This window comes from Ursus americanus, chromosome 23 (assembly GCF_024610735.1).
Source record: "Ursus americanus isolate L20-20 chromosome 23, mUrsAme1.1.p, whole genome shotgun sequence".
Taxonomy (NCBI): Eukaryota; Metazoa; Chordata; class Mammalia; order Carnivora; family Ursidae; genus Ursus; species Ursus americanus.
In genome coordinates, this window is record NC_142149.1 from 16,925,941 (window position 1) to 16,939,036 (window position 13,096).

A 13,096-nucleotide genomic window follows, 5' to 3' on the forward strand; every position below is an offset into this window, starting at 1 on the left:
AAACTCACCAGCCAGGGGCACCAGGAAGCTGGCAGGGGCCAGCAGGGGCAGGGAGGCCAGGGGAACGCAGTGGGGCATGTCTGTGGAAGAGTGTTCTGTTGGCCTGGGTGGGCCATGAAGGTTTGGGGGGCGTCTCAACATCGAAGAAGCCTCAACAGCGACTTAGGTGGGTGGACTGGGGAGTCAGCAAGGCCCCTGACCTGCACTCTGGCCCCCTGTCCCTTGTCTCAGACCCCATGAGGGATCTGCAGGGATCCCAAGGCTGTGTGTGCAGCCTAGGGAACAGGGCCCTAGCTGCCCGGTGGGTGGCTGTGGCTACTTCTCCTGGAAGTCCACCGCACGACCACGGAGTAAATAGGAGGTGAGGGCTCCAGGACACTCCAGTGTCCCAGATGCTGGCCGTCCACCCATCGAGAGCCAGCAGCACTGGGCCCCCCAGTGCACTCAGGACAGGGCTGCCAGGAAGCCAGGCTACGGCACCTGCCACCACTGGGTGTGGAAACTGGGCTGGGGCCCCGATGGATTTGATCCCACACCGTGTGGCCTCCCTGGTGTAAGGGCTCCTTCCACACTATGTGCTTCCGCCCCCACTGAAAGCAGTCTGTGATTTCTGTTGCTTCCCAGAGCAGTCAAATTAGAGAGAGCTCCAGTCCCTTCCGGTGCCCCGGCCTGTCGCCAGGGCCTGGGTTCCAGTCCCAGCGGCACCGCCAGCCCCAGCCTCTGCGGCTGCCGGGAAGGAAAGCCAGCCGACTCACATCAGCTTCCTGGCTGGGCAGCTGGCTTCTGCGGGCACCTGGGGAGTCTGCTTCCCCGGCCGTCCTAACCCAGGCCCCGGGGCGTGCGGGAGGGCGGTGTGTGTCACAGAGCTGGGCAGAGGCCGCCTCTGGACAAGACGGACGCATCACCGGACCTTCTCAGGAATCTCTCACCCGGCCCGTATGTGCGCCTGGAGATGGTTCCCACACATGGTGTCGTCGGGAAGCCGGGACCCCCGAAGAAAGGAGGAGGTGAGACTGCCCACGAGACACTGTGTCCCAGGCTCTGGTTGGAGACCCTTGCTTTTCCTCCGGCTTCCCCTGCCCGCTGTCCCTGCCAGAGTGTGTGTGTAGTTACCAGTTCTCAAGTCTTTCCTTGACTTTCCTTCCAGGCCCCATGCCAGGTGTCAAGGCTCGCTCCCAGAAGGGCCAAATCTCCGTGAGGTGATAACCAAAAGGGCCAGTTCCCCAGCTCTCAGAGGGGGAAGGGGGTGGGGGCAGGAGGCAGAGGAAAGGGGGGTGGGGCAGAGTGGACGGGGACTGGTACTGACTGAGGGCCCCTGGGGAAGATGACAGGGGGTGGACAGATGGGCCAGGAGGAAATGCAGAGGAGGGAGCCGGTGAGATCTGCCAGGGCCTCTGACGTCTCCTTGGGCTCCACGATAGGAGGCTCAACACACCTTTTGTGCAAAAGCCCAGCTCCCTGGCTTGTCACTGACTTTTCATCCTGAGAAAGGCCGAGGGCTCAAGGAAGCAAACACACCTGGCAGGCTCAGCCCCGTACCTAAGGCTGGGCACGGGTTTAGCCCTTCCCCCTCCCTCTCCTGTCACACCCTCCCCCCATCCAGACAGCCCAATTTTAGCCTGGAAGGAAGGTCTCCCTCTCTCCGCTCACCACCCAGCATCTTGTTATTCTCTCATACCCTTTGCCAGCCCCTCCCAAGGCTCTCCCCCCACTCCATACACACAAACACACACACACACACACACACACACACACACACACACACACACACGCACACGCACACGCATGGACACTCTTAGTCTGTGGTTCCTGCTTCAGTGGCTTGTGGGGCGAGAGTCCCTACAAGCCCACCGGACTCCAGAAACATCCCCCAAAACAGCCATCCATGAACTCATCTCTTAGCATTCCTCACCCAGATAGTTCCGAGTCCCCAGGTTGGTCCCTCTTCTCCCTTGTTCTTCTTGTGAGGCAAGACCCTGAGTTAATCTCTTGAGTCCACACTCATCTCCTCCAGGAAGCCCTTCCTGACTTACAGTCCCCTTTGTGCCTTCTGGTTCCTCATCAGTCTAATGATTTCTGACCCAGAGGGGTCCTCAGCAGTCACCAAGATTTGTCCCCCAAACTCAAGGCAGGTGGTTAGGTGGGTTGAGGGAGAGTGGGGTTGGGGAGGACACTCTCCTAATGCAATGTAAGAAGAGACTGATGGAGGAAAGGAAGGAAGGTCTAGGTCCTCTCTTCCCTCTTCACTCTCCATTCTCTGCAACCTCTACCCAGCCCTTGACCAGGAGGGTGAACCTTCCCTGGACCACAGTCCTTCCCTACAATGGCCCTGGGAGAGAGTGCAGTAGAGACGGGATCCCTTCTCTTTGGGACAGGACTCTTCCTGTGGGACCCCTTAGAGGTGAGCTCCCCCCTCTGGGAACCCCCCAGGCCTCAAACCTGTCTTGTGCACAGGCCCAGGGGCGGGGCCTGTGAGGATGGTCAGGGTCACAGTGACACCTGCTGGGGCTTCTAGGAACAGCAACTGTACAGCCGGTGACAATGGCTGGAGTGTGCAGTAAGGGCAGTTCATAACCCCTTACCACGGATCCTGAAATTCCCCTCAGCTATTAGACCCTTATCCCTTTTCCCAGGGGAGAAGCACAAGAAGGTGTGGAGGGAACTGGGGCATTGGAATCCCAACTGGGGCTCCTAGGGAGAGCCAGGGCCCCAAGGACATGAGCTGCATTCCTCAGAACTGGTGCTGTTCTTTGAACTTCATTCCAAGTCTCATTTCTAGGGATATACCCAGAAGGAAGTCTGAGATTGTTCTTTGCATCTATATGTGAAATGGAGTTTTTAAGGGCCAAGAAAGTACACCCTCTGTGTTTTATTGCATTGAGAAGAGGAAGAAAAGTGTGTGATATTGCAAATGGCAACAATTAAAAACAATCCGGGTGATCATTGTAATGTCAATTTCTGAAGAAATGGGCAGGAATAAATAAGAAAATGAATGAGCACAGTGCCTGACACACAGCCAATAATCAACATATTGGGGGCAATCCGTTGATAGAATGAAAGCCGCAGTGGCGAGAGCCCTCAGCCTCCAGGGCGAGCGGGGCTGGTGAGCGGTTGCCCAGGGCTGAACGGTGAGGTCGTGCTTGGAAGCCACCGGGCGACCCGTGTCCTAGCGCACACGTGTGCTGCTCGGCAATTCCCTGGAATAAATAAAAATTCAGGCGTGTGAAGGAAAAAATCCAGGGATGAGGATTTCAGTTTGTAAAATAATCCTTCACTTCAGAAAGAACTCAGTACAGGACTCTTGCAAGTGTTTCATGTGTCGTTTACTTGAGGGGCTTAAGTATGATCAGACTGTGTCTGCAGTGACGGGGCTGGAGCGAGAAGCTACGCAGGTAGCCACGTGCTGAGGTTCCTGGGTCAGAGTTTGGAGTATAAATGGGAGAAAATAGGGAAGGGGGGCTGAGGTAGGGAACTCGGTGGCCTCATGCCCTGATTGTGCTGCACGACGTTTACTTCCTTAGCTCACCCCCGCTGAAGTCCCATGTCAGAGCTGGCGTGACTCTCACTTTGCAGCTAAGGGACTCGTGGCCCAGGAAGGCTGTGAGCCCTGGCTGAGGTCACTAGCAAGTGCTGAACCTGAGATGTGAACTCTGGAGCCCAGGAGGGATAGGTGACTCTTCCAAAGGACTGAGGCTGGATACCCAGGAAGGTGGTGGTGTCCCCACTGGGAATGTGCATGGAGGATGGTTTGGAGGGCTAGCTAATGGTCTGCAAGGCTCAGTTTCCCACTCATGGGGCAGAGGAGTGACCTGGTGTATGCTTTTGGTGCTGCCATGCACAGCTGCAGAGGTTGGGCACTGCAAAAGGGAACCCCATATAGGAATGCACCATTGGCACCACAGGCATATTTGCTCGGACCATTTTCTGAGAGTGGGAAGCAAAGAGCTTGGAGGAGGACACATCTGGTTCTAAATCACTCGGAGAGCCTGTGTGGGTGTGCAGTGCCCTGCCAGCTTTTTCCACGTGCACACTCACCTTCTTGGAGACCTCCACCCTAGGGAGTGAGCAATTGTTGGGGCAACTCCAGGCCATAGCCTGGGAGTGGAGAAACCTTGTGCATTTTCTGCCCTACAGTCATCAGGGGCGGCAGGGAGCAAAAGCCTTCACTGTACCACCAGTCCTGCTGTTTCCTCTCAGAGCTATCTGGCTAAAGATTCAGGCTTTTGCTCTCCTTGCTGGAAGAGGGCCTTATAACTGGGGATGGGGGGGGGGGGAAGGAGGGAGAGAAGACTCAGAAGCGCAGTGGGTAAATACAGGAAAGATACAGAACAGGACTTGGCCTTTTTTTTTTCACATTACAGATTTTATTTATTTTTATTTTTTTTCAAGATTTTATTTATTTTAGAGGTGGTGAGGGGAGAGGGGCAGAGAGAGACAATCTTCAAGCAGACTCCCTGCTGAGCACAGAGCCGGGCACAGGGCTCAATCCTACGACCCATGAGTTCACAACTGGAACCAAAACCAAGAGTCAGACGCTTAACTGACTGAGCCACCCAGGTGCCAGAGATCTTATTTTATTTTACTTTTCAATATTTTATTTATTTATTTGACAGAGAGAGAGAGAGAGCAAGCACAAGCAGGGGGAGGGGCAGAGGGAGAGGGAGAAGCAGCCTCCCCGTTGAGCAGGGACCCGGACACGGGGCTTGATCCCAGGATCCGCAGGACACCAGGATCATGACCTGAGCTGAAGGCAGATGCTTAACTGACTGAGCCACCCAGGCGCCCCTAGAGATTTTAGTTTTGATAATATTATAGACCATTTGGGGAAAGGGGAAAGTCTTTCTCCCAAAACCATCGGTCAAGTTTGGGGACCCTGAGACTGCCTCCTGCAGCAGTATTTATGGTAACAAGCATGTGGATATCAAGAGTCGAGTGGATGCAGTCACAAAAATCCGGGTGTACAAGACAGATAATTTGGCGTGGAGGCCGGTGCCAGTAGAGGGGATGGCTCACCACATGAAACAGTTCGTAAGGGATTGTTTCCTTTATGAATAAATTTCAAATGACTTTCACAAGTTTCAAACATTATTATTTATGAGTGTTCATGGAGGATACCTGACCCTCCAGTGGCCAGTCCACAACTGGCCAATAGCCTTCGACGGGTCCAAGCGGTGCTGGTGTGGTGTTCCCATGTTTTCCTCAGACGTTTGTCGGGATACATGGCAGGGCCACTGGGCTCCAAAGCCGAATGGCCACAGCACTGGGAGGATGTCATGGAGGCCATGATGGGCCACGGGCAGGCTGTAAGTTCTAGGAAACAGGTACCAAGAGTTCACAGAAGCAGAAAGCAGCAAGATGTGTTGAGAAAGAGTGCAGGGTGAGGAAGCTGGCCGAAAGGGGAGCGAGGGAGGCAGACACAGGTACCTGAAAGTCATGCTCTCTGTGGCTTGATCACCCCCCATTGTTCAGCCTTTCCAGTCTTCTAGCAGCGTGTTCCTTTCCTAGGGCCCTTCCACACTCACTGGGTGGCCCCCTCCCTGATTCTGCTCACAACAGGAGCCGGGGGTGGGGAGGATTACATCTGGAAGGTTCACATCCAAGATTGAGGATGCCAAATAGGAGAGGGGCGAGTCCAGGGAGACCAGCCTAAGGCTCCTTGGAAATCTGGCTAATCAACCTCGCCAATTATTGAGCACCTACTATGTTCAGGCACATTTTACACATTATCTCATTCAAGCCTCACAACCGGCCCAACGAATAGCTTTATTCCTATTTTACTGTTGGGAACCAGAGGCTCTGAGAGATTTAAAGTGACTTGTCCAAGGCCGCAGGCTAGGAAAGAAAGCCCCAAAGCCAGCATAGACAGCCTGGCTGTTAGGGCCATAGACACTGCTGGGCTGATCTGCAGTGAGAAGAAAAAGACATGTGTCTATATTCATCACCCCGTGCGAGTTTGGCCCTGGACCAGGCACCTCTGGGTGGAGAAGGGCTGAGTGGGTGAGCGGAGAATCCAAAAGAGAGAGGCCTCATCTCTGGTCCCCGGGATCGGACCTAGAGGCTGACAAAACCACTTCCGGGAATTGAAAGCCATTTAAACTCGCGGCCTCTGGAGGCAATAGGGCTTCGGAGCACGGGGACCTCTGTAGCTGCAGGGCTGGAAGGTTCCGGGAGGAAATGGGCTTGTGCGGCAGGGCGGGGCGGGACTGGAGAGGAGGGGAGCAATGAGTGCTGGCTTGGCGAGGCCGGGGAGCAAGGGGCCCTCTGGGCTCAGGAATGCGGGGTAGGAGGGGAGGGGAGATGGCAGACTCTGCCCTGCGAGGCAGGACGACTGGGAGACCCGCATCCCGCTGCCTTGAACAAGTCACTTCCTCCTCTGAGCTTCGCGTTTGCCATGAGCAAAGCGAAGAGGTTGGGACGCCCCCGTCTCCCGGCCGTTCCTGCTCTAGCTCGGGGAGAAGGGGGTGGTCTCGGTCCTCTAGAGAACAGCCCCTCCAGCGCTGAGCGTCCCCCTCCGTGAGCAGGGACACCGGGGACCACCAGGGGGCGCTCCTGCAGAAGGCTGGCCGCCGCAGCCGCCCTCTGCTCCATCCGCCTGGCCAGGGTGTCCGGACAGGAGGGTCTTCCCTTCTCCGTCCCGCCGGGCCTGCTCAGGTCACTTGCTTTTCCATTATGCCCCTTCCCACCCCATGTTTTGGAATTAGCTGGCTGGGAGGTTCTTGGAATCCAGGTTCTTTCTTGGGCAGGCCACTTCCCGTCTCCGTGCCTCAGTTTCCCCATGCGCAAACTGGGTTATGTGAGGAAGAGATGAGTTATTGAGTGGAAAAGACTCCCAGCCACAGACTGAGGTCGACGCCCTACCGCTTTACACCTCATCATTTTCCCAGGGCAGGGGATGCTGCTTCTACTGCTCTCCGGGGAGAATTCTTCCCTGACCCCCATTGAGTGTTACAGTTTGCTTTAAAACTTGGATTCAAAGTCCTTTTATACAAGGATAGAGATGATTTCTGGATTCCATATGGCACCTGGCGAGATGAGGGATGCTCAAAAGGTAGTTATGGAATGACTGGTTTTTTGAAATCATCCGGACAGGAGCTGCCTCTTCGGAATCACGCTGGAAGGTGTCCACATTCATCCTCACACTTCTCACACTGTTCTGTGAGGAAGGCAGATAGCGAACGTTATATCCATTTTACGGTCCAGAAAATGAGGTCACAGAGGAAGGTTAAGTTAGGACCTACGGTTCTCTCCATTCAACTTCGGGCAGGTGTCCCATCCTCTCCTGAATCAGCGACCCCTATTGAAGACAATTGGTATTACAGCCAAGTCCTAGGAGACACTGAGTGCCCTGCGGGCCAGGAGGAGAACAGTGGGCACATCCCTGGTGCTAAGCCCAGAGAGAGAGACTAGGGTAGACCTTGACTTTGGACCTGGGGGGGGGGGGCAGTCTGATGTGAAAATGAGATTCCAGAGTCAGTAATACAGGGTGGCAAGTTTCAGCAAGTCTCAAAGTCATTTCCTATTTTAAAGTCCCCAGTACCCTTTATATCTACTTCTGACTCCAAAGGTGGACTCCATACAGCAAAGGGACGTTCTGGAGCGTCGTCCCTTAGATTTAGAAGGACAACCACTGGTAAAACTCGACTCCTTCTCAAACATTTATGTGGCAAATTAGGATGGACTGTGTCTGTTTGGTCAAGTTCAGGAAGATGGACTGCAAAAGCCACTCTACAAGATCCAGCTCAAATATGGCTGCCTCCCGGTAGCGTCCCAGACACCCCTCCCCTGGAACAATGACTGGATTGTCCTCTCGCCAGTTGCCCTCTCGTTTGGGACTTGCTACTGTCTATTGCAGCACAGTGATGAAACACATAGCCTCTAGTGCCGGCTCCCTGGGTTCTAGTCCCAGGTCCCAGCTTACTAGTTGGCCAGCTGCTTAACCTGTCTGCGCCTCAGTTTCTTCATCTGTAAAATGTCCTGAGGATTACATGAGTTAATATTCCTATAGGATTTAGAACGATGCTTGGCACATAGTAAGTACTAAATAATTAGCTTACACTTACAGAGAAATGTCAAAATACTCTATGTATTTATTTATACATCTTTCCCAACAAACTGCTTGCTTAAGGTAACTTAAGAACAAGTAATCATCTCTTACTCCCAGGGCTTAACACCAGAGGTTCGATCAAAGTTTGTTACATTGGATATTACATAATCGTACTTTAGACGAAATGCAACTTTTGCGGTAAGATAGAGGTAGTCACCTTTTTCTCCTTGAGGAGTTAAGTCTGAGCTTACTGTTTCCCAGATATAAGTCCAGGTTTGAGTCTCTCCCCAGTTTAAAGAACGACCTCAGGCTGGGACCAGGGAGCCCCACGCTGAATTCAGGAAGACACGCTGCGGTCCAACTGTCTACTAGTGAAGACCCGTTGACGAGCACTCCCTGCGAGCTTATTTGTACCTGTAGGTGTGAAAATGTGGCCCAGAGGAAGCTGTCTCTGATGGTTGTCCCTACGACTGCAGGGGGACGACATGCTGAACTTCCAGACGGGACTCTTTTGGCCTCACCCTTCCCTTCCGGAGAGCCAGAATGTGCTCAGAGGAAAACCAACTACAGAGAACATGTGCAGCGTGTCTCCATTCAGAGTCAAATCTTTAGCATGTTATTTGTAGTAAATTCTGGATTGTTTTTCATTTCCATTTGCTGAGAAAGTTGGGTAGATGCTTTGGCTTTGGTGTTTTTGCCTTCCTCCTTCCCTTCGTCCTTCCTTCCTTTTTCTTTCTTTGAGCTGTATTAGCAGCTGTGCCTCGCATGGAACATCTTTTTGTGGTAAGACATCCCAGGGGAGAGTCTCTCCTTAGGGCTTTGCCATGGGGAAGCCCTGTGGGGGATTCGCAATAGTCAGGGACAGAATGGATGCTGCCCAGCGCTGCGTGGCCGGTCATCTTGCTGTACTCAGATGTTCCTGGAAGCGAGGACCGGGGGGTGGGTATATTGATGGTGAGCCTGGTGCTTAGGCAGAGCACGGACATATATGTCACCTAACATTTATGAGTTTCGTATGGAAATGATGGAGCAGGCTATTTAAATTGGGATTGTCCTTCCAGATTATTATGTAACCCATCTACCTCCAAACCTATCTATGATCCCTAGACAGCACCGGACGGATCCGAGCACTCCCTCCAGTTCTAACCATGCTGGTGTAGAAGGCTGAGCATCTTGTCTCTCATGATTATAAAATTAAGGGCAGAGTTTGTAGTCATCAGTATGTCAGATTTGGCCTAGCCACGGTCCAGTGTTTATTCAAAATTCAAATATTTAATGGTTTCTATGGTGTGGAGCTCAATGTATATAAGAAGGTAGGGGTCAAGGTCTTGGTCCTTGAGAAATCTGCAATCTACACATAGCAGGGGTACCTAACATCCCCCAAACTCAAAGACAGTGTGCGTTAACATAATCACTAGCATAAAATTGAGTTGTGCCAATCAAGTGTCATGGTGCAAAGTGGTGCGTGAGCAGAGCCAGGAGCAGTCAGTCAAGGCAGGCAAGGCTTCCAGGAGGGGTGGTGCACCAGAGCAGGAAACCTGCTGGCCTTGGCAAGGGAAGTGTGGCTGGGTGGAGGGGTGCTAAAGGGCACCCCTCTGCATTCAGTCTTGCTTGGCTAAGCTCAAAGATGCTGCTGTATCAAGGGCTGGAGAAGAGCCGCGTGCAGGCAGGGGACAAGGGAGGGTCATACCTCCCTCCACAGAACAGAGCCTTTATTCAGGGTGTTGTTCTGGAATGAGGAAGGTGAGGAAGGGAGAGAGGAATCGAGGCAAGAAGGCTTTGAATTGGAATAGCCATGGGTGGGGGAGGTCTACCAACTCTGGGGTGAGCTCCCCAAGAGAGAACAGGAGGGGTGCCATAGGAGGATATCCAGAATGCTTCCCTCTCCCCCTCCCAAATACCTTTCCAACAATGTTTAAAGTCCTATCATTAGATATTATTCTTGGGTATTTGTCCCCTTCCCCTTTTAAGGAATTTTCACTATAAATGTTAAGCATGCTTGTAATAGAAAATTTGGAAAATACAAAGAGGATAAAAACATTTTCTACCCAGACTTTCAACCTCTAAGGCACCCACTATTTTTTTTTTAATATTTTGGCATCTCTCTCCACCCTCTTTTTGCTGTTGTTCTTTTCACACATAGCCCTGAGTCTCCTGTGCAAGGGATTTGGTAGCCCACTCTCCCCACTGAGTTTCAGTCCTTTCTCAGTCTGATGTTCTGGAAACATCGAATCCCTAACCATCCAGTGCCAGTGAGTTCTATGACACTGAAGAAGTTACTCACCTTTCTGCACTTTAGGGTTGTACCTGAAGAGTGAGGTCAACAATACCCAGCCGGCTACCTCACAGCGCTCCAGAGTCAACTAATGCAAGTGGGGGTCACATCCAGTTCAAATGTGCAGAGGCAGGATGGATGGGAGTGCTCAGAAGAGAAGGAGTCTTAATAAGGCCCCAGCAAAGAAGACTGGGTCACCAGAAGGTGGGGAGGACAGGCAGAGGGACAGGCGAGCCTCCCCAGGACCAGCTCTCCTGAGCAGCCGAGCCGCGGACCAGCACGGGCACTGGTGCTTTCCCTCGCAGCTGCTGGGCGATCGCCTGCCCCACTTCCTGTTGGGTCGAGCCCATTTCCTGTGCAGCCCGTGAGGGCGATCAGAGGGAGATAGCCCGCCTGGAATTCCTCATTTCCAATTGCTCATGGCCTGGTGGTGAGCTTGGGGGATTGTGTGATTGCTGGGCTCTGCCTGGGGCCGGGGTTGAGCTGGGGCTTGGCGTCCTGGGGGAGCTGGGGCCAGACAAAGCTGGATGCTTCCTGAGGGTTAGAATCAGGCAGGGCAGCCTGGTCTGAGGACAGGCCTCAGGGGGAGGAGGCAGGTCTGGAGAGACGCGGGAGCTGATTGATGCAGCCTTTGCAAACCATTCAGGCACATGCTTGCAGCCTCCAAACTCTGTATGTGTGTGTGTGTGTGTGTGTGTGTGTGTGTGTGTGCACATGCAGGGGGAGGAGAGGACTCCATCCCTGAGCGGGGCTGCCTTGGGCTGGTTACTGGAGACAGGTAGCTGCATGTGGCTGTCTAAGAATGCTTCTCCTGCAGACCTGTGTGAACCTGTGGGTCCAGGAGCAGCTGTGGGTCCGCCTAGGAATTTAGACATCCGTGGGGGAGGTGCGGGGGAGTCTGTATGTCACTGAATGCCTGGACTTGTGTTGTGGTGTCAAAGTTGGACGTGTGTGTGTGTGTGTGTGTGTGTGTGTGATGGAGCATGTGTCTGAGCTTGGGAGGGGATGCTGTGAGCATGCATTTTGTCAGTGCGACACTTTCTATCTCTGCAGCCCCGCACAAAGACCAGAGACCAGCTGTAAGCTGGCAACAACACGTACTCCCTGAGCACCGACTATGTGCCGGGTCCTGTGCCAGCCCCTGGACATACGGACAGAAGCCAGGCGCACAGGGCGTGGGGGCAACGAACCACCTGGGACACAAAGCTCGAAGGTCCGAGGGCTGGAGTCCACAGCCCCGCAACCGTGGACATAATATGCTTTCATCACCGTCTCCCACTCCAGGCGGGAGCCCCTTCAGAGGTACATGATGCTGCGTAAGGATGAATTATGCAAAGGCCAGTGTGAGTCAGGCTGTGCTGGGCAGTCCTCGGCCAGCCACAGCCCGTCATGAGCCACAAGCAGTGTGACAGTTCAGCTGGGCCTGGGCTCAGCTCCTGTGTCCACTACTTACAGCTGGGTCACCCTCACCAGCTACTTAACCTCTCTGAGCCTCCAGTTTCCTCATCTGCAGTGGGGATCCTGGTGGCCCTGACCTCACAGCAGTGGGAAGCTGCGGTGAGACCACGTGCCAGGCCTGGCACGCGCGCGCACAACACACACACACACACACACACACACACACACACACACACACACACACACACACGGGAGCTGCTGCTGGAATTATGATCAGCAGTAGGAGCTGCCACCTGGGCATTCCTTGCAGCCCTGGCGTCGGAGGAGGGGGAAGCAGAAGCAGCACTGTGTGGCTGTTGTGGGCAAGCCAGGAGTCACCTGAGAGACCCACACAGTTCTAACGTCAGGCGGAAGGAGCCAAGGGTGGAGTCCGTGCCATTGGCTGGTGTGGGCTCAGGAACACCCATCTGGATAGTTTCTGTGTGTATCTCACAGTCTAGCCACTGACCTCTCCATCCCTCCAACCCCTGCATCACAGCCTTTTTAAAAAATTTTTATTTATTTATTTGACAGACAGAGAGCACAAGCAGGGGGAATGGCAGGCAGAAGGAGAAGCAGGCTTCTGGTTGAGCAGGGAGACTGATGTGGGACTTGATCCCAGGACCCTGGGATTAGGACCTGGGCTGATGGCAGGTGCTTAACCGACTGAGCCACCCAGGCGCCCCCACATGCAACTTTTATGAAATATGGAGAATGGGTCACTTTGGGAGACTATGATCCCCCCACCCCCCACCTTCTCCAGGCACATGCTTGCGGGTGCGTGCTGGTGTATAATGGTGCGTGCCGTGGGCTTGAGGACGGGAGGGGCTGCTGCATCTGCTTGCTCTTCGCCTGCCCGCACTCCGATGCCCATTGGGTGTGGTGGGGCCTCCTAGGGGCTCTTCCTCTTCCCTGACTCACACTGGTTTAACTTGGCCCCCCCTCCTCCGAGCCTCACTGAGCCTGGTTCAAGATCTTAAAAGTGGTATGCGGTGTCAGCTCTGACTGGCTTGCAGAACTGATCGAGCAAATCCCTTCCTAACTCAGGAGATCAGGGATGATGCCACATTGTCATCTTGAGATCAGCCATGGTGGGAATATTCGCAGCACAGAAATCGGTGAATGATACAAATCAGACGCCCATCCACGCCCTGAACGCATGTGAAACACCACACCACTGGTCCTGCCTGCTGTTGTAACAACCCACTAGCACCTGCTAGGCATTTGGCATCACTCTGCACAAAAACCCTGTGAGATAGTTGTCGGCATCCCCATTTCATATCCAGGGTTGATGATGTATGTGATCTGACTCTGGGTCCCAGCTTGCCACACTGGGCTGT

The 13,096-nt window shown here is 53.7% G+C and overlaps 1 protein-coding gene across 1 annotated transcript in view; it reads left to right on the forward strand.

Moving 5' to 3' along the window:
* The first annotated feature begins 5,219 nt into the window (after positions 1–5,219).
* The window catches only part of WNT9B (Wnt family member 9B), a 33,083-nt gene continuing 25,206 nt past the window's right edge, over positions 5,220–13,096 (forward strand). The window contains exon 1 of the mRNA XM_087854724.1: positions 5,220–5,303. Coding sequence (XP_087710850.1) covers positions 5,220–5,303 — 84 coding nt within the window. The remainder of the gene's footprint in view (positions 5,304–13,096) is intronic.